Source organism: Acanthopagrus latus, chromosome 16, assembly GCF_904848185.1.
Source record: "Acanthopagrus latus isolate v.2019 chromosome 16, fAcaLat1.1, whole genome shotgun sequence".
NCBI lineage: Eukaryota > Metazoa > Chordata > Actinopteri > Spariformes > Sparidae > Acanthopagrus > Acanthopagrus latus.
In genome coordinates this window covers 18,243,392-18,264,312 of record NC_051054.1, presented here as the reverse complement: position 1 = coordinate 18,264,312, position 20,921 = coordinate 18,243,392, and the positions used below count along the sequence as shown (strand labels likewise).

Below are 20,921 nucleotides of genomic sequence, written 5' to 3'. Positions count from 1 at the left end.
CTTGACAGCCTTGACTATGTGGGAGTTTTTCTCATTGATCACTCCAGTCTCATCTCCATTCTTTATTTCCCCAGTGGTTCCACAAATGCACAAGCTTTACCAGTTTCCCTTTGCTTAGCACCTGCAGCAGGCATCATGGATGACAGCATGTGAAAGTTAAACATGACATTGTGTGTATATGTAAGTATTTCATTTAGATAGACATGAAAAAAACATCTGAACTTATTTAATAATTACAATGAAACGGTCACATGTCAACACAGCAAGGGACTCTACAAGCATCATCAAGCATGGCAGTCAGTTCAGAACAAGGGAGGGCAATTGAGAATAGTTTTTTGGTTTCTTCCATGTGTGGAACCAACAGAAAAAATTGCATTTTCACAAATGTTGGACACTGCTGGTGTCACAAGGTGACAAGGTGACACACTACAACTAATTTACAGTACCAGTCTATTCACTGACTTAAATACTTACCATACTTACATGATGTAGTGATGAATATTTCCTTACGAGATATAAAATAAAATATACATCAAATTGATTTTCAACCATGGGAATAATGGAAAAATCTTGAAAAATCATACAATTCTGCTTCAGTGTTTGATTGCATTATTTTTTATGTTAAGGAAGAAACAATTTCAGAAACAAATTTGTTTCACCCAAAGTTGAGTTACAATATTTGCTTCAGTTGTTTATCAGTACTGTGCACTGGCTTACACTATGAAAAGTAGTGACCAAATCAACAGGAGTAAGTAACACTGTAACAAGTAACACTGCTGGGAAATTTTACAATGCATGTTCTAACTATATTAAATCTCATCTACAGAAAACACAAGATGCTAAAATGCCACCCTGACAACTTCAGCAGCAACGACACAAGGTGAGCAACTACAACTTATTTACAGCACCAGTTTACATGCTATTCTTAGATGATACAGAAGGGGGTACAAAATTAGATTTTTAAATCTATTTTTTAACCATGTGAATAATGACAGAATCATACAATAGATCAGAGAAAATCATACCATCCTGCTTCAGTATTTCATTTCTTGCTAATACCACAAGTTCTGGGGAGTGCAACATCCATGTTCCTGTTGACTAAAACAACCTTCCTAAATAAGTTTGTGATTTTTGCAACATAATCAATAATCAGTATTTATTCATATTTTGAAAGTAAGATTCCATTATGGTGGGGATTTGTTTGGACTCAAACTGCAGAGGGCAGAGGCTGGAAATCAGGGAGGGAGCTGATGAAGCGAGCAGGCAGGGTTGTCTGGGGGTGACGTGGGGGGATCTCAGGTAAGCCTGTGAATGAAGCAGTGTGAAGAGTCACTGGGGGTTGTGCATATGAAGGGAAACACAAGCATTATACAAGGCCCAGTTAGAGAAAAACAATGTGTTAAAACATTATGAAAATTGAGACAGTACAATGTATCATAATCCCTTGAATTTATTTAATTGTTTATTGTTATAATTTACACTGTATTGCTATTCCTTAAATAAAAATGCATACTAAAACATTCCCTGTGCTTATGTTTCTGTCTCTTAGAGTGCATTTTAAAGAAATTCAGCGTATTGGTACACACAGAGAAATAGGTATATGTTAAGATATGTTTTTTATGGATTTTACCTCCTGTAATCAAATCCAACAGCAGCACACTGTGTATTGAAAAAGATGAACAGAAATGTCTTGCTTGTTAAGTTTGGACTGGAGGATCTGTACAAGCCTTTACACATTTAAAAGAGCATAAAAATATACAGTAAGACATTCTTTAAAGTTTTGTTTTTAATGATGACATGAAAATAGACACACTTCTAAAACCATGACTTGTGCGCAATTCATTTTTAATTTGTAAACCCATGTCCCAAAGAAAATGTCATGCCACGTTTCAAGATAACTGTAAGGTGATGAAAAAATATGAATAAACACTGAAAACTTTTTGGATGATGTCTTTATTATTGCAAAGTACAATAGGATTAAAACAATAAAAAAGAAACATGGAATAAGCCACAAACACAAGTATCCCAATCCAGTATCCAAGCCACTAGTTTAAAAGCTTAGCAACACTTTACAGCCATGCTAGCAGCAGTGTAGGGTTTTACTTAGATCAGGTGGTATTTAGCTTGCATAATGTACCATGGTCACCATCTTAGTTTGGCATAAAAGTATGCTAACATTGCTATTTACATTTTCGCCAAGGTTGACAATTGCCTGTCCGGTCTTCCATAGCTGTGCAGGTTCGTCCTGTTTGTTGTCCCACTCTACTGTGGTGAAGACAATAGTGTGACAGAGGACAGAAATGGGAGGGAGGACACAGTTTTTGTTACACCCTTTACATTAGAAAACTAAAGAGTAAATGCCTTTCATACCATGATTAAGCTCATTTGCAGAAGAAAAAAGATTTTTGTTTATCTTTCACATCATTTGTTGCCGTCATTCCAGACAAAGCCTGCAGTTGATCTTCTCTGTCAGGTTAGGAGTACATCATGAGGTACACCCACTGCAAATTAGAGGGGATAGATTATATCTATATTAATGCACATGTAGCACTGCTTAAAAGCATCACAGAAAACTAAGTGTGGTACAGACTTGTTATTTTTTTCTAGAAAAACATACTGGGGGAATGGTATTTTAAAAAAAGTTTTCTCTTCAAAGTATAATTGCAAGTGAAACATTTCCCTCTGTAGTAAATCAGCGGCTGTGCAGGTTGTCAGAGGTTAAAACCTTAAACTACCTTGAAATTTCAAGAAATTTAACACCTGAATAAAAATGTATTACCTCTGATTCACGAACAGTCATGGTCATTCCATCAGACAACTGGCTGAAGATTTCTATTGAGAAAGACATGCAGTATTGTTATTATTCCAGAACTTTCTTTCACGGTAAAAATGATTTAATTTGAATTGCACAGAGAAACCAACAGTATATTACCAGCTGTTCAAATTTACTTACTGTTGATGCAGTCGAAGCGAAGGACGAGACTGATGAAGCTCTCCAGTGTTATTTGTCCAGAAGAGGAGCCGTAGCGCAGAGCCATCAGATTCAGCATATCATCGCTGATCCTCTTTCCTGACAAACATTGTTCAAAAGTTTAAGTGTGGTTGATATTAACACTACAAATAACTTGATTTCATTATTCATGAATCTGCAGATTGTTTTTGATTCTAAACACTGTCATGGTTTTCCCACGATACAAGAATACAACAGGCCCAACGTTGATATCATGAGTTCAACCTGTATTTTTCATACTATAACAAATCAACATGTCTGCTTGGGAACAAAGCAAAACAAGATTTTTAAGACCTGAAAAGTCAAAAATGTGTTAATGAGTTTCTGTAGCCAAAATTTGACCTTTCTTCATTTCTTCTCCTCTAATCATCTTACAATGCTTCTGTTATATGAGTTGAATGCATAACTTTGACATCATTGTTTTGTTACATTTAGAGGACTTAAGCACCTGAATAGCATTGTTTTGCATGAGAAATTCATTAGATTTTAATACGACATGTTACAGGTTTCATTTTTTTTCCTTTCCTTCAGTGTGTTATAAAGGTTCTTGTGCATATGAAAGGTCTCAGTGTTAAAAAAAGACAAAGTCTGCACTAATGGATACTCTTCTTTCCCACAGAACTAACTGCTCCTGAAGTGCTTGAAAGGTGTCATTAGTAGTCCCGCCTTTAACTGTGACTTTGTGACATCACATTCTGTCACCATGTCAAACAGCAGCTCTGCTGTTTTTGTCTCAGGTTTGTATGAACTGTCCAATCAGAGAAAACTGGGTATTCAGAAGGGGGCCTTAAAGAGACAGGAGCTAAAACAGAGTGTTTCCAGAAGAGGGGAATACAGTACTGCAGCAAAACTGTTTATTTTATAAGTAAACCAAAAAAAATGATGAACTTCAAAAAAAGGATGTAATTTGTTTCGTATACTATATTTCCCCAGAAGATTCACTAAGAAGTGGTTAATGGTATACCCGAAGCCATGATCGCGTTCCGGAGCTCATTCAGTGACAGTGTTCCTGTTTGGGAAACATCAGTGCGGAAGAAAATGTCCTGTTAAAGAGAAGACAGCTTGTGTTAAACTCTGAGCTCAACACAGCATAGGTTATACTCTACCCCTGCATTACAGCATGGAATTATTAAGAAACCATTAGTCATCTTTGTTTTCACTCTCACTTGGTTCATTTTACCTTGTACATGACGATTTTCTTCCACAGACGAACAAATTCTTCACTATTCAGTTTGCCCGTAATTGATGTCTTACCAAACATTAAGGTATTTAAGCAGTGCGTGTTGTTTCATGTCTTGGTCTGACATTTAAATCTAATCCCGTGTTGATAAAGCATCAGATGGGGCAGGCAGGTGTTGGCATGTACACTGCTTATTAGTTTTATGTAATTACATACTGTGAGAAATTTCCAATGAATACTGTTAAGCAGTTGAGTTGGACCAAATTTCTAGGACACTATTTCACAATGTATAGCACAGGAGGATACATCCATCAGAGCAACCATACTGCAACATGCATCAGTGCTGAAGCCTCCAGATTTCAGGTCTCCTGAATAAAAACAGAGGAAAAAATGCAGGACACTTTATTTGCCCTAAAGCCAGCAACATAGTGTCGCTACACAATCTCATTATTTCTGAAAATGTTTTTGTTTTAGCTCATATGCTGTCAAACCTTTCAGGATTCGCTCATTTAGAAGCTCCTGGAGCTTCTCAGCATCCACTTCTTCGTACTGGAAATGAAACGAAAACAAGACTTATGTTTGGCTCACATGCTGGTAGTCATAATAATGGTTAACTTTATATCAAATAACAAGTAATAGCCTCTTATATCTTTCTGGTTTGACCAGAATCACAGATGTAGTTAAAAGACTCTAAAACATGTTTCTGTTCCAACATTTAAAATTCCTGTTCCAAAGGTAGTAGTAGGCAGTAAATAAAAGTCAAACAGCAGCAAAAAAATGACAACAACACAGCTCAAACAGAAAATACAGCACAAACATGAATGTTTCAGTATTAAAGGGCTGTAAGTGTTAAATTATAATTTAAATAGTTAAATAGCTCTATATTCCAACAGTCATTACTGTTGAGTGTTTGGTCAGTAACCCATGTCGCTCCTTAGCCTTCTCATGAGGTAAAAGAGAAAAGAAATGTTCTGCTGTCCCTGCCCACTTTATCCAGTCAGGAAAGAACGTCATAAAGAGACGGTCCTGTCTGCCAGGAACATGATCCTCCTATTTACCAGCAATAGTAAGCTAGCAGTCCCAGCGCTCTCAGTAATGGCTCATAGTACTAAACAGGTAAATATATGAATATGAAGCTACAGCCAGCAGGCAAAGTAAGGAAGCAGGGGGAACAAAATGGAATCTACCAGCCTCTAAAGCTCACAAACCAGTAATGTTTTCTTAATCTAAAAAAACAAAGTGTAAATACAACAATACTTGGTCCTGAAGTCTATGCTGGTGAAGACTACAGCAAAGTGAATAAGCATCTTTTTCAAAATGTTCAGCTATTGCTTAACTGTCAGGTTATGTTAATGTCAGATTATGTTGAGGTGCTTGTACATTTTTGACACATTAGATTTGTCAGATTGTGATGTCATTAGGCTGACATATTGCGATTTGAACCAAGCTTTAGTAACATAATTTACCTTATCAGAGTATTGACGGAACAAGGTTCTCTTATTGTCGTCATCTGTTTCGTTATTGACTGGTACGGGCTGCAAAAGAACGAGTGCTTTTATCTTCAAATGAATGAATGCATTGGACAATATATGTGTCATATGGTATCAATGTAATCAACATAGCAAACGACATGTAACACAAAAGCAATACCAAAATGTTTCTCACCTGTTCGACTTCCATTTGTTCGTGGTCATGGCCTCCAGAGTTCTCACTGGAAGGAAAGACATTAGTGTATTGTTGGAGTCAGTGTTGGGCAGTAATATCTGGACACAGTACAAGAATGTGATTACCTATGTAAGTAATGAGAAGTATAACGGATTACAATTTGAAATAAGGTAATGACATTACAGTTACTAGACCTATTAAAGGCTAATCAGTATGTTGCATGAGACTTACTGTACATGGGTCTCTGCCTTGGAGAGAATGGTCAGGATGAAGGAGGCTGTCTCATTGGCATTGAAGGTGGACGGCACAATCAGGTATTCACCAGGCTTCAGCATGAGGAACTCCATCACCTCACGTGCGTTCATGTAGGATTTAGTTTGGGCAATAGGTGCGTGGGTGTTGAAGAATGAGGCTGGGAACTTCCCCCTCTGTGCCTGGTACTGTAATACCGATAATAAATAGATATTTAATTTCTGTGCAGTTAATATCATTCTTCATGCAGTGCAGAGGAAGCAATGACTGTGTGAGGTTCTTAAAATGTTACTTACATCTCCAGTGACCTTGAAAGAAAAGAGTTCATGGTGGGAGAAAACAGAATTAGTGTAATCATGACAACATGAAAACAAAGCAAATAAAAATAATGGAATTTATTATTTTACTCATTACTTATATTCATTATTTATGTATCATTTACTAAAACTTGAGTGTTCAAGTCCTCATGTAAAAGTCAGACAATACTTGAGGCTGGGGGTAAGCTGCATTTAAAATTACTTGAAGAATTATTTATATATTTTTGTTGTCCTGATGCAATTTGATAGGTGATATGAGCCACAAAATGTCAACACTACAAAAACTACAACACAGCTACTTCCCCATATCTTTGAATGACATGCCAATAATGGTCCAAACACTGTCACACAAACATTAAAAGGTAATATTTACCTCAAATACAGAGAATCCAATGTGGAGATTTTGGACCAGGCGTCTGTTCCTCTTGTCCGGCTTTTGCATGAGTGACACCAGCATGTTTTTTTCATCTGGTGCCGCAGAACAGTCACTGAGTAATTTGTCAATCTTGACCCGAAACTGTGGATTAGTCCAGAAGCTGTCTGGAAGGAAAACAACAATTTTGCATTTAATGATTTTACCAAAAGAAGGCTTTATCTGAAGAATAAAAAAACAATCCTTCAAGTGGTTCATCCATCCTCTGCAAATTCTGCACCCTTTGTTTATGGAACCTGGTGTGGGGATTAGAATAACTGCAGATATATAAAGGAGACCTGTTATGCTTTTTGTGTTTTTCCTTTACCTGAGTGTGTCACATAGGTCTTGAAAGTTAAAACGCCCACAGTCCACAATAACAGGAGTTCCTCTTTTGCACGGACAACACTGCTCTTGAAGTGCCTGAAATGCCTCATAAGTAGTGACGTCTTTAATTCTGTGACATCACCATGGCTTTCAGAGACAGGAGCATTTCCGACAGAGGGGGACTACAGTATTGCAACACCGTACAATATGAGTAACTTAATGTTCCTTTTGAGCACTAAAGCATGCAAACCTGTTCCCAAAATAAAATTATGAACCTCATAATGAAAAGAGAGATGTCACCAGTTTATCAAAAATGCCATTCCTTTTTCCATCAACAATAATAGAAACACAGTGTGTATTTCCTTTACGTATCTCTCTATTGAATAGCAAGGTTGTTGATGGCATTTTAAAATATATTTATAAGTCAGTCATAACCTGATTCATTAAATTTGCATTGCAATTATATTAATAAAACAGAAAATGAAAGGTAATATACACTGTACACTATTACGCCTAAATTTGTCACCCTCAAGTCTCCATATACTGCCTGTGAGAGCCAAGATATCCTGAAAGTACCTCTATTATTCATGCATCCTCCAGCAGTGGTTCCAGCCACCCATCTGCCCTCATAGAAGGAGGTCTTCCAGTGGCACGAAGTGCTTCCATCCAGGAAGTCAGGACACAGGCAGCATATGTCGAGATCTGAATAGAACTCACAGAAGGCTTTCAGGGGCATCCTGTTGGCATCAGAAATTAATTCAGACACATTGCTGAAAACACTGAGATTCACTAGTAATTCTGCATCAATCAGTTGTGGTTGGCCAGTTTAATCTGTATCAATGCATATGTCATGGTTCTGTTTCTTATTGTGTCTTTTGTTTTGATTTCCATGCCCTTTTGTGTCATTTCAGTGTCTCCTGTGTTCTTCCCTTTATGTTTTCTCCTTGTTGTTGCATATTTATCTCCCTCTGTCATTTTGATTTCAGCATGCTTACCAGTACTCGCCATCATCACAAACAGAAAGGCACATCTGACGATCTTCAGGACTAACAGTTTGCCACAAAGGCGACCTTTAACCAGTGAAGGGAGAGGAGAGGTAATACTGTTACTGCCAGTGTTCACATAACGTATGTCTATGTGTCTTTTTGAAGTATAATCTCAATGATACTTGGTGTATTTTTGCTTGACAGTACTGAGATCACACAGGATGTTTTGAAGAGAACCTTCAGAAGTCTCTCACTGTCAAGACTCTTTTCACAAACTGGTTGTGACAGGTTTCAGTCTCTGCAAGTTAAGCTTCATTGACAGAAAATCACGCATGTTGACTTTTCCACTACACTGTGCCAGGATTTGCACAGGTTCACCTGTCACACCAGTGTGCTTTTGGCCCTGCCCAACATAGTCAAGAGGTAATGGGGCATGCTGCCAAGCCCCAATCAATCAATACCATCAATACCATCTGTTGAATTAAAAAATCAATGGCCAGCAGTAGTTTTTCCATGTAAAGGACTTACTTATCACAAACTGCTAGCTCTAACACAAATTAAAACAGAACATAGCTTAAAGTGATGGTTTTGCTGAAAGTGAGCAAAATCTTGGGGCCAAAGCACACAGGTGTGAACAGCTGTTGCACAAGCTCAAATCCGGGCATTGTTTGTCAGCTTTGAAGGAAAAGGTATTTGCTCAAGTTAAGCAATCATGGCGTGGTAGTAGCTTTTGACATTCACTGATATGAATTAAATGGCATTGCTTTTCAATACAGCTGGCATTATATAACCTGTTTTGCCAACAGTTGACATTTAAGACTGTCCACACTCGGCTTCCAATTTGTTTTGTTTCACAGGCTCACCTAGTTTATGAAAAGGTTATTCATGTAAGTCTTGTGGATCTGTTCCAAATATTCTTAGTTGCTTTTAGACTTGATTTACACTAACATGGATATCTAGCACAAAAGCAAGCATGAATTCTCAACAAATCAGTCTTCAAATAAATAGTAATAAAATAATAATCTCAATGTTTTTCTCCTCATGAAGCATTTCAAAACAAATATCTTTGAATGGTCACAGTAACGTTCTTACCTATCACTCCAGTCTCCGTTCCACTCTCCTTGGCCCCAGGGGTTCCACAGGCGCACCAGGTTCACTATTTGCCCTTGGCTTATCACCTGTTCAACAGTTACCAGAGAAAATACAATTGAAATTTGCCATAATAATAACTACACTTGGTTACATACTTACTTTTAAACAAGTGCAAACTTCACCTCTTTCACACCTGTGACAGCGTAGGCATGGCCTTGGACCAATCCATTTGGTAGTACAGTGTTTGCAGATGTCTCCTAGAGGATATAGATAACACATTTTATCACTGCAGATAGTCGTTTTCAACATGTTTTTCTTTACCCACATGATAAAGGACCATTAACAGTTTGGGCATTATTTAGCAAGATAACCAAGCTAGCCTTAATCTAAACAAGTAGCTGTAAAAGAGTCATCCAGGCTTGCATGCTAGCGTTAATTTTTTCTGGTTAGCTAACCATATTACATAAGCATGTATGTTGATGAAGGTTCTCAGTCATCCAGGTCATAGTAATTCTAAGTGCTGTATCATAGGCTTCTTCAGTTCTAACCAACTGGAGAGGAGTTGCTTTCAAACTCTGTGTGGGAGTGTCCTTGCTGCGCTGTTTAGGACATGTGTTTGCTCTGAGTTGTTAGGGCCACTTGTGGGTTGTTCACCCAATTAGCCTTCATGTGGGTTGCTAGGGCTAGGTGTGCCCAGGTGTGAATGGCTGTTAAGCTGCCTAGGGAGGTAACTGAGTACAGCATTGTAGGTGGGTGAGAGTAGTGTTGTAGGCTACATCCTCTGTTCAAAGAGGGTGTTTCCAGTTTGACATACAAGGATTTGTTTACTCCACTCTCATACCATCTGTCTTCTCTGGCCAAGATGTTAACATTGTTTTTCAGATGTATATGGACAGCACCTGAGGAGGTGGCTCTCCTGTGCTGTGTTGTGCCACGCATTTATGGAGAGGTTGTTTTGTTTCCCCAGTGTACAAATGTGTGCATTCGTGGCCGCATTTAACAGCATTAATTACATTGCTTTCCTTATGCCTGGGTGTTTTGTCCTTAGGATGGACACGTTTCTGCCTGAGAGTGGTTTGAAGTGAACTTCCTCTCTGTCTTCTCTGAATCTTTAAGAGGTTTTGACAAAGGTTCAGTTTTGGTCGCCACAGGTTTTTGTTCCTTCTCCTTCCCCTCTGTCTTTGTGGACAGTCTCAGCATGTTATTTTAGGGTTCTGATGACCCCAGCTTGTGCTCCGCCACCGCCGCCGTCCTTCTACTTCCAGCTCATGGCCCAGAAAAAAATTCCAGAGCCTGCGCAGAACGCAAAATCCGATCCGATCTGATGGAACATATACACACAGGAGTAATGTGACTATCAACTGAATAATCTAGGTGTGTTAATCTGACTATGAGAAATCTGATCCAGTCCGATTTTAGTCAGACTATGGTGTATACATGCATTTTAAAAATCCGATCATAGACGGACTAACTCAGTAATTCTGTTTTCTTGAGTGTCATGTAAACGCACTGAGAGATGCTCCTTCCTTATGTATCTTAGGAAATCCAGATATACATGGGATGACTTCCCGGGGTATAGTTGGTAATATAATGGCTTGTCAGTGGCTTCGTATATTCATTTTCATCTCTGGTCTGCCAAGATGGCTGCCAAATGGCAAGACTGGCCTTAAATGACCATGACTACTGTAGAGACTCTAGCTCCAAATTACATCACAAGTACAAGATGGCAGCACCTGCATCTATAATATTTTGACTTAAAAATTGGAGAAAAGTCCTCCATCTTTATGTCTATGGTACATACTCAAACACAGCAGCTCATGAGCTTTCAGGCATGCTCAGTAATCTACATTATGCATAGCTATTTCTTAATGTTGCCACCATACCTGTGCACAATATAGAAGTTAATTTCCTGAGTGACATGGATGTTTCAACACATATTTTTTTTTGTTCACTTCTATAGATACCTATAGATAATTAAAGTTCTATCAGAGAATATTTGGAAGCCATTAAATGCCATTTTTACGTTTTTGTTACTTAATGTAGATGGGTTGAAAGGAAAACAACAACAGTCCTTTGATGAACGTGGGGGAAAAAAGCTTGCTGAAGTATTCACACGTTCTGTAGGTCATGCCCCTGAGTAATTGAGTCTTGGCAGCCTGACATCCTGGCACCTCTCCATTCCACATAAGAAAAAATGACTTATTCACACACCAGTATAATTTTATAAAAGCAAATAGAACCAGATAGTATGTGCCTACCCCTTGAGGTGTACCACAGCCTATCAGTGACTTGGATTTGCCAGCTCTGCATATCAGTTCCCAGAGGTTTGGAGGAGGGTCTGACAGGTCAATACAGATGTGAACACCACCTGTAAAGTCCACCAAAGCCTCGGAGGGAGTTCCAGAATTCATGTCCGAGTAGGAACCACACACTCTGACACAAATAGTTGTGAAATTACTAACACAGTACACACAATATAAGACAAATGTCATTCTGAGAAAATACATTTATTGATTGGGAAACAATACACTGTTTTTCCATACTTGGCATAAGCTTTCTCCAGCAAAGCAGGCCAGAACTCAGTTGGGTCTTTGGAGTGAACAAAGATCAGTCTCCCATTGATTGTTGGTAGCTTGTCATCAATTACCACGTCCACCCACCTTCCAAATCTCCAGAACTGAGTTGTTAAGAAGGAAGAGAATAGGAAGTGATCTATAGCAAAATTAAATATGAACCATTCAACAGGACCAACTTTTAAACAAATAATTTGGCAATGATTAGGAGTTTACCCTGAAGTGGAACAGCCCGCAGTAGTCATCATAATAATTTTGCCCAAGAGGCACAACTTGATTAAGGATGAAATCCTGGAATGTCAGAGCTCCAATTGATGCAAGAAACCAGCAGTTTCCTGAGGAGGCAGGAAGGGGCTTTACAAGTAAGTGTGCACTGATGATTCCAGAATACAAACTATACTAACACAGCTGAGAAAGAATAAACATTGATACAATTGCTAGAAATCCCCTGACATGTGCCTTTAACTACACTTTTGTCTAAACTCTCTGCCCATTGACAGGACTTGCAGCTCAAAATGACATAGATGGGAGCCTCTGGACTGTACAGATTACAGTGAATGAAGTATTTTCCTTACCAACAATGCCTTGACCAAAGTCAAACCTGGAGACCCCATCGACAACAAAAGATGGATTGGAAACAATTTTCTGAAACAGAGAAATAGTTGACAACACAAAACAGGTTATAGGTTTAATGTTAGTCTAAATGTCAGTTGACAATATAAGTAGGAAGTAGGTCTCATACTTAAATTTGTTAGGTTTGTGTTTGTCCTTTGATGTTTATCCTTGAGAATGCAATACACATAGCAATACCTTTTAGAGAGATGTGACGTGATTTGTAGTACTGCCAATATCACAGGAAATCAACAGATTGCTTTGTGACTTTACATCTTTCTGATGAATTTAAGCAATAGTTCCATTCTAGACTAAATCTTTGCCAGGAAGCCAACACAGTCATACTGTACATACCTGTGACAAGTGACAGATTAACAAAGTGAACGTTTGTCTTACATGCTTGTCTTAAATTCTTGTTCAACCATCACATTTAGTGTGATGGGATCCCATCTTTTCAGCCACTAAAACACTCACCGTTGGTCTCTTCCACTCCACTTCGGCTAGATCAGAAGGGCTCAGTATGTCTTTGCCGATGGACCTCTTGTCAGGCGGGAACATATCGTCGACATACCTTACGCGATTGATGTTACAGTATTGTTTCAGTAGCTGGTAGTCTTGGTTGAGGAACTTCTCAGGATTGGAGATAGTTCCCAAACCATCTTTGCTGTGTCGTGCATTAATGATTTTCATGCACACACCTGGTGTAGCCATTTCTGCTGTGTTTGAATTCTGTGCAGGAGACAAAAAGTCACGAACAAATACTACAGACTGCCGTAGAAGGGGGGAAATTTAAAAAGAATGGAATGAGAATGACTAACTTCATTTCATGCTGCACGATGCTTGACAAATGGGGAAATATCATGAAATATCAAATTTGACAATCCAAAATCCAACTGAAAAAACCCATAGACTTTTTGCTGTGGGAATCAGGGAGATGCTTGTGTCTGGATTTGCCTATAAAAATCATCCCTAAAGCTCTCTATTGCAAATCTCTCACCTACTGGAAAGAGCATTCAGAGGAACAACAGAACTGATTCACAGAAGACTTTTTTCTGAACTCCATTTGGCAGAAAAGGATAGTATTAGTGGTTAACTAAATGTGTGTAAAGTAAAACATTTAAGCGACATTGCAGCTAACTAGCATTATAGTGTGTGGCTTGTAGTATAGTGTATATCTTAAGATACTGCAAGAGGGAACAATTATATTACTGACCAATAAAGATGACGAATGTGAAAAGACCTTTGCGATTAAACCCCTTCAGCTATTCATTAGGCTTATGCTTAGAAAAGGGACCATTTTTGAGCAATGCAACACTATTTCCTCAGCAATTCAGTTAGAGGTGTCTGTCACCCTTTCTGGATGCATTGAGAATTGGCCTGCACAGCTTCTTTTTTCATCTTTGTGCAGGTTTAGTGAGCAGCACAATCATCTCTGAATTTTTTCTGTGAAACTTTACATTTTTGTTGACATGTCAAAACAGCAGATATAACCACAGTTACAAGACAACAAAAATATAGCCTTTGCATGAACTGTTGCTCTTGCCAATGTTGACAGTGCAACCATATGTTGTTTCCCCTGATAATGACACAGCGGCAGAGTGTCTTAATTTTGTTATCAGAGACATTAGCCTCACATGACAGACTGCATTTCTAAGTTATGACATGCACCTAGTCCCAGATTCGTTAACTGTGTCTAGATGCCTCAGGGATGGTAAAACACATGCAACACTGAGGCTTTAATTTTCCAAATTCAGGTCCCCTTAACCTATGACTGCTCCACTTTTTAGTCAGTCTGAGTGTTATGTAAGATTGCACTAACAGTGATCTTCGAAGTGTCAAATGCAAAAATAGTAACATGATAGAAACTGGACCTATAGCTGTGTTAATAAAACAAATTGTTAAACTAAGTGAAAGTGTGAATTAACTTTCACTTCAAATTTTTATATGAAGAGATGAATCTTACCTAACCAGTCAGAGAGAGAAGCTGTTCAGCCTGGTCGGGGTGGCAACATAAAGGCTCCAGCTCTTTTATAATAGCTGCAACTGCCTGAGGCTACAGCTGTCAACATGGGATGGTCCCTTCTGAAAATCTACCTGAGCTAACCTGTGATTTGAAAAAACACAGAACAGAGAGCATATCTAAGGACAAAGCGTGTTAACAGCAGCCCAAAGCAGTCTTTCTTGTATTAGTGTGCACCAGATAAATTCAGTTGGTGCCTGCAGCCTCACCACTAGTGGCTACTGATAAAGGAAATTATCTCATGATGTCCAATTTCAGTGTTTAATCGTACATGTCTAGCATAAACAGACTTCAGTTTGCATTTCATGTGTTGTAGGATGACAAATAAATGCACCTCGAAACTTGAAACATGCTTAAACAATCTCATGGAGCCTGAAGTTATTCAACATTATTAGATAAATGAGTTTAGCTATCACTGCCAAATCAAACACTCCTCCCTAGATTGTATCCCGAATTTACGATTGAAGGTCTGAATGTGATTAAATAAATAGTCAATAATTAACTCCTAGTAATAGTAATATTTATTAATAAGTGACAGATAAAAACAGGAAGATCATAGATCAAGATAGATCAAGATATTTTTTAAAGTTTTATTGTCTATAAAATGTAGAAAGTCTGCATGTTTCTTTATGTCTGAAACCTTAAATGTGTTTATATAATGTCTTTATTTTGCAAAGCACAGAGCTAAATTATAATCCCACATTACAGTTCTACTGATACAAAAATGCAGTAACTCATTCTGTCATCTTAACATGCAGAAAGTGTCCATATACAAGCTAACATAGTCTACAAAAGGTTTCAAGCTAAAAAGAAAATACCCTGTAGTCATAGTTCATAGTGTCATGACAAATGCATGTTTTCTTTACTATGCAAGAAGGCAAATATAAAGAAAAGAGTGAAACATCTGCTCCTATATATCCAAGTGAAAATCATCAATCCATCTCTCTTGTTGTGTTAGGTGTACATTGAGATGCGAATCCACTGAAAAGAAAGAAGGACACAGGTTATTTATACAACATACACACAACTGAACAGAAAACATGAATGTAAGCTCAGTTGTGTAGTCAAGATTAACTCAAGTAACAACACCCTGAACTTCTGCGAGAAACCCTCCTAGCATGTTTTGAAAAAGCAGCAGAGGATTTAGAGATTTGTAACTGTAGGAGGCCCCGTTGTTTGGTAGTGTTAGGCATGAGGAGGATGGGGGATGAGGAGAAATGGGAAAAGACTGGCACATAGTGGCACACGCGAGCACACACACACACACACACACACACACACACACATCATGCCTCCATTGTTATTTCTTCACAGACTGTTGATAAAATATTGCACCTACAATGTTGCTGTAGCTCTGAATATAGCATAGTTATCTGTGGGCAGATGATGTCACTGCTACTGAAGAGGCATAAATCCTGTCCATATTCATGTGCCTATTTAACAGCCATGGTTTGTTAAAAGTTCCACCCATGAACTGTTGATTAGAAGAAAATAATGTATTACCTCAAGCTCACGAAGACTCATGGATCTTCCATCAGACAGTTGTTTGAAGATTTCTGTTGAGCAACACAAATTGCTAATAAATCATATCACCTTAAGGATCATACTGATAACATTTTTATGTAGACAAACCATTTAAAAAAAAAATAGACATTTACCTTGATTATAGAAAGATGCAGAATGAGAGTAGGTTTATCTCCCCTCCTTAAAAATATTATTTGAATTTGAATTGATATTTGAATTGATATTGATTGATAATTCTAAAAATGTTTGTTAGGTCCAAAATTATTGTTTTGTTTAGGTTTGTGTAAAAATTCTGGTGGTTGGTTTCAGCCAATTGTAGAACACCATTGATATTGCATGTTTCATCAGCATCAAGAGTCTTGGTTGTTGCCAGTTTGTAGACAGAAAACATAAGAACGACTGAGTTCTACAATATGCGACCAGCATACTGCTCTAATGTTATCTAATGGTAGCTAGTGTAAGCAATGGTAATGATAACTAGCATCATGAACATTACCATTTGTTAGCATTTGCATTGTTAGCATTTGCTAGCATTATTAATATTAACATTTGATAGCTCACATTAGCAACAGTTCCAGCATGAACTAGTGTTAGTGACATAAGCTAGGGCACAAACTAGCAAACAGCAGCGGTGTTTTAACATATACGCAATCTAAGGAAGGAGATGTAATGCCACATTTAGTGGCTGAATGTAACACCTTTAACTCATAAGCCTTACACATTGTGTACTTGACTGCATCCTTCATTTTGGGGATTCCAACATGAGGATATGTCTTTTAATTTATTATGAGATAAGAGTGGTAATCAGTTACTCCTTATAGTGTTATTTCCATAATATGTCCCACTTGACTTCACTTACTTTGCATGCAGTCCAAGCGAAGGACAAGACTGATGAAGTTCTCCAGTGTCATGTGTCCAGAGGAGGCACTGTAGCGCAGAACCAACAAATTGAGAATCTCATCATTGACCCTTGTTCCTGTTCAACACATGGAGAACAGGAGTTTAGGTGGAGTTTTAGAAGGTATTCTTCTAACATCTCAGTGTGATTTTACAGCAGATTTTCAGCATCAACACACAGGCACACAGCTGGTGACTTGACTTTTAGTAGTTTATCATTTTAAAGGGGCATTATGTCTTTTTTAGAGCGATTCAAACTTAGAACTTTAATATTAACAATACTAGTGAGATAATAATACAAACTCAAACAAGCAAGGTCTGAACAAACAAGCTGTTCTCAGAGGAAAATAAGGTAGAAATGTGGAAGGATCTGGTAAATATAAACAAAGTGGAACATAATTAAATTGTATTGTCCTTTAGGGAGTGTTTGTTTCATCCATTATCCATAGTCCATCCAAATCCATTGTTACATTTATAATCAAGCACAGCTGGTCTACCTGCAGCCACAAATGCATTCCTCAGCTCACTCAGCGACAGTGTTCCTGTTCGTGAAACATCTGTGAGGAAGAATATTTCCTGGACAAAAAAAGCAACAATCGGGTTATTCCTCCAACTCTATATTTAGATGCATATGCATTAATAGTACAATAAAGAGGCAGCTAGACAGTAATATAGGTAACTATGACAGAAAATCAAAACTCTTTCAGTCAGAATGAAATGTTTAATCTTGGTTTCTTTTACCTTGTATTTGACAACCTTCTTCCACAAACGAACAAATTCCTCCCCGTTCAGTTTGCCGGTGACTGATGACTTTTTAACTCAACATTAAGGTACCATGTTAAATAAAGATAAAAGCTTGTGCTTTGGCACAGCGTAGTATGATTTAAGGTGTGTTAGTTATACCAATAATAATTAATAAAACATGCATTACAACAGGATACATCCATCAGAGCAACCATGCTACGACAGGCATCAAGGCAGAAGCCTCCAGATTTCAGGTCTCCTACAAACAAACAAACAAACAAACAACCATAAATAAGCACAAGACATACTTTGGAATAAATTGCAATATAGCAGTAAACATGCAAGTTGTGATTATTACAGTGCACTCTACTGTATTTGGAACTCATGATGTTTGTTAATTTAACAGTTCAAACCTTTCAGGATTTGATCATTTAGCAGTCCCTGGAGCTGCTCAGCATCCACCTCATCATACTAGAAATGAAAAGAAAACAAGATGTAATGGACCGTGGTAAATTTTTGTTTAAGATTCAATTGGTGTGTTTGCTATTTGCTATTTCAACCTAAAAGAAAAACCATTACAGACTACATCAGCAGAACTTTCCAACAAAATTATTGATGAATGGAACTGCATAGTTGGTGTCTGTTCATTGACCTACTGTACATATCAATGTGTTAATTTTAAACATGACCTGGAATAAGGCCACTAGATGCAAAGCTAAGTGAGCTAACTTGCTAAGGGCAGCTATCATTTGCAGCAGTTACCCTGGTGAAATACTGCCCCCAATTTGTTTTGATTATGAATTGCTCAGGTGGCCAATTCTTACATATTGCATGTTAAAACAATGTGAAAATGGTGGATTTTATAAACATTTTTAATTGCGTTGTAAATTTTGATTGATTTATTAAAGAAAAAAAAATAATGGGGATTAATCATGCTCTATCACACCCCTAGATCCTATACATGACTATGCATACAACCTCCCAATTTAATTTGTAAACATGATGGAAGCAGATGACAAAATGCTGCTTGAAAACTGAATGGGAAACTTTTTGAGAACACTCAGATGGAAATGTTGATACCACTTATGTGGTATTTCGTGGATACCTCCTCTGCTGACAAAATGTATACACTACCATCGAGAAATACAATTGTGTCTCAAAATTGTATGGTGTTGATAGAAGCTCATATAAAGTATGGGATTGATTTAGATGAGTAAATTACAAACCGTGTGATTAATGAAGGTTTCCAAACAGCTGAAATTTCTGATGGGCCAGGTTCTACCCATAGAATCGGAATAGGACACACTAAGAATAAGTGATTTTATAGGGGGTTCTGAAAGGAGCCTTCACAGAGTGTTCAAGGTAGAACCTTCTGAAAAAGTTTCAAGTGGAACATGACAAAGAACCCTATATGGTTCTAGTTAGAATCAGCAATACATATTTTAATTGGACAACTATTACCTTGTCAGAGTATTGACGGAACACCTTTTTCTTGTGTTCAACATCCTGTGCATTAGAAATCATTTTGATCTGAGAGATAACAGTAGAAGAGAAAGTATAAGAAAAATCAAGCTGTGTTACTCCAAATGAAACTTAATTGTCAAAACATATTTAATGCACATTAAAGTAAGAAGATGTAATATAATGTCAGAATAATATGAATACCAACAATTTTACAATATTATATATAATCTTGCAAACCTTTTCAACTGGCTCTTGAGAATGGTAACCAGAGTTTTCACTGTGGGGAAAGACAAAAGACAGTCCAGATCTGATTACTGTGTTTGACTTTTCTTTGCTAATGTAAAACACAAGTAATGTGGGACATATGCCATGCAGATACATTTTTAATGACTCATATTTGTCATTTCTTGTTGAGAAGCAGAGAATTGAGAGAGTGTGCATACTAGCCCTGGGTCTCTGATTTGGAGTGGATGAGCAGAATGAAAGAGGCTGTCTCCTGGGGGTTGTAGGTGGATGGCACAATCAGGTATTCACCAGGCTTCAGCAGGAAGAACTCCATCACCTCACGTGCGTCCATGAATTTAGTAGTTTGGGCGACAGGTGCATGGGTACTGAAGAAAGAGGCTGGGAACTTCCCTCTTTGTGCTTTGTACTGTAATGATTGATAAACAAATAATAATAATAATAATAATAATAATAATAATAATAATAATAATAATAATAATAATAATAATAATAATAATAATAATAATACACAGAAACTGATGAATGTTTATTGTGTATAAGCATTGGAAGTTTCTTACTTTTCCAGACACCTTGAGAGAAATCAGTGGAGGGTGAGTTCATATTGGGGGGAGAAGCAGTCAGTTCAGTTAATAAGCGTCACATTTTCAATCAGAATAATCTTTTATCATCACATGCTTAGAGTCACTTGAAATATTCTGATGAGGTTTAAAACTGTCTTGTGAGCTAACTGTTGTCTAACCTACAGACAGGTAGGACTTTGCTGGTCGTCCATTTAATGTGTTTACTGGAAAGAAACACTTGAGTACAGTACTCAAGTACAAGTATTGTTTTTTTTTTTTTTTTTAGAAATGATTTTCAGAAACAGCAAAAAGGTAACACTGAAGGTGGCAGTTAAAAATGTAGAAAAGCAAAGTATTTGCATTTCAGCATTCAACATTTTGCCAACTCAGCACACATCATCATGTAACATCAATCAAACACTGGTGCTTGCCGCTTGGTGGGGCATTTAACCATAGATTCATTAAGGTAGATGGAACCATTTTTTTAAAACTATGCTGAGAAGCAACAACACAAACCTTCATCCATAATGATGTCATCCTTAAATTTAGTGTATTATGATGGTATTATGGTGTATTAGGTGCTGTGTTGCGAACGACTCTGAACTGAAAAGCCTCAGTTTTGAACTGAAGAAGCCTCTCGAAGCCCAAAATGGCTCAAAACTGTGGTCAACAGATAATTTTGTTTGATTGCTGTTTCACTTACTCTGACAACTTCAGCTGCCGTCCATGTCTACTGTATGCATGACATATCCATAATAGTAAACAGAATACTGGGTAATATTTACCTCAAATACAGAGTATCCAATGTTGAAACGTTGGACCTGGCTCCTGTTCCTCTTGTCAGGCTTTTGCAGGAGAGACACCAGCATGTTTTTAGTACCATTTTTTGCAGAACATTCTCCATGAATCTTGACCCGAAACTGTGGATTAGTCCAGAAACTGTCTGTAGGACAACGAGAAATACAAGGTTTGTTTGCATTATAAACATTTGCGAATCGTAGCTTTTTGATTAAATTACCAATGTTAAAATGAAAACATAT

General features: G+C 37.6%; 2 protein-coding genes across 2 annotated transcripts in view; both read right to left on the bottom strand.

The window, feature by feature from the left end:
• Window positions 1–1,948: 1,948 nt before the first annotated feature.
• LOC119004958 (calpain-1 catalytic subunit-like) lies at window positions 1,949–14,525 on the bottom strand. Its single transcript, XM_037072305.1, has 22 exons — window positions 14,390–14,525; window positions 12,901–13,155; window positions 12,390–12,459; window positions 12,031–12,149; window positions 11,785–11,918; window positions 11,500–11,674; window positions 9,424–9,498; window positions 9,242–9,327; window positions 8,159–8,233; window positions 7,740–7,900; window positions 6,798–6,964; window positions 6,404–6,415; window positions 6,087–6,295; window positions 5,856–5,901; window positions 5,657–5,725; window positions 4,682–4,739; window positions 4,497–4,558; window positions 4,191–4,259; window positions 3,975–4,053; window positions 2,954–3,070; window positions 2,780–2,832; window positions 1,949–2,501 (listed from the first exon to the last, which is right to left on the bottom strand). Exons 2-22 carry the CDS (start codon window positions 13,135–13,137, stop codon window positions 2,475–2,477), a joined length of 2,100 nt encoding a protein of 699 aa, XP_036928200.1. The 5' UTR covers window positions 13,138–13,155; window positions 14,390–14,525; the 3' UTR covers window positions 1,949–2,474.
• A 427-nt stretch (window positions 14,526–14,952) lies between these two features.
• The window catches only part of LOC119004960 (calpain-1 catalytic subunit-like), a 42,233-nt gene continuing 36,264 nt past the window's right edge, over window positions 14,953–20,921 (bottom strand). Inside the window, exons 11-22 of the mRNA XM_037072307.1 lie at window positions 20,667–20,824; window positions 19,879–19,890; window positions 19,519–19,727; window positions 19,313–19,352; window positions 19,073–19,141; window positions 18,025–18,082; window positions 17,809–17,870; window positions 17,609–17,677; window positions 17,365–17,443; window positions 16,830–16,946; window positions 15,950–16,002; window positions 14,953–15,427 (exon numbers count right to left, since the gene is read on the bottom strand). Coding sequence (XP_036928202.1) covers window positions 15,401–15,427; window positions 15,950–16,002; window positions 16,830–16,946; window positions 17,365–17,443; window positions 17,609–17,677; window positions 17,809–17,870; window positions 18,025–18,082; window positions 19,073–19,141; window positions 19,313–19,352; window positions 19,519–19,727; window positions 19,879–19,890; window positions 20,667–20,824 — 953 coding nt within the window. The 3' untranslated portion in view covers window positions 14,953–15,400. The remainder of the gene's footprint in view (window positions 15,428–15,949; window positions 16,003–16,829; window positions 16,947–17,364; window positions 17,444–17,608; window positions 17,678–17,808; window positions 17,871–18,024; window positions 18,083–19,072; window positions 19,142–19,312; window positions 19,353–19,518; window positions 19,728–19,878; window positions 19,891–20,666; window positions 20,825–20,921) is intronic.

Excerpts from the sequence above, each read along its gene's own strand:
- LOC119004958 (XM_037072305.1), bottom strand. The coding sequence starts at position 13,137 with ATGGCTACACCAGGTGTGTGCATGAAAATCATTAATGCACGACACAGC. Across the intron at positions 8,234-9,241 it reads AACGGAGACTGGAGTGATAG|GTCGCCTTTGTGGCAAACTG; the intron begins GTAAGAACGTTA and ends CACTGGTTAAAG. Across the intron at positions 5,726-5,855 it reads AACAAATGGAAGTCGAACAG|CCCGTACCAGTCAATAACGA; the intron begins GTGAGAAACATT and ends GTTCTTTTGCAG.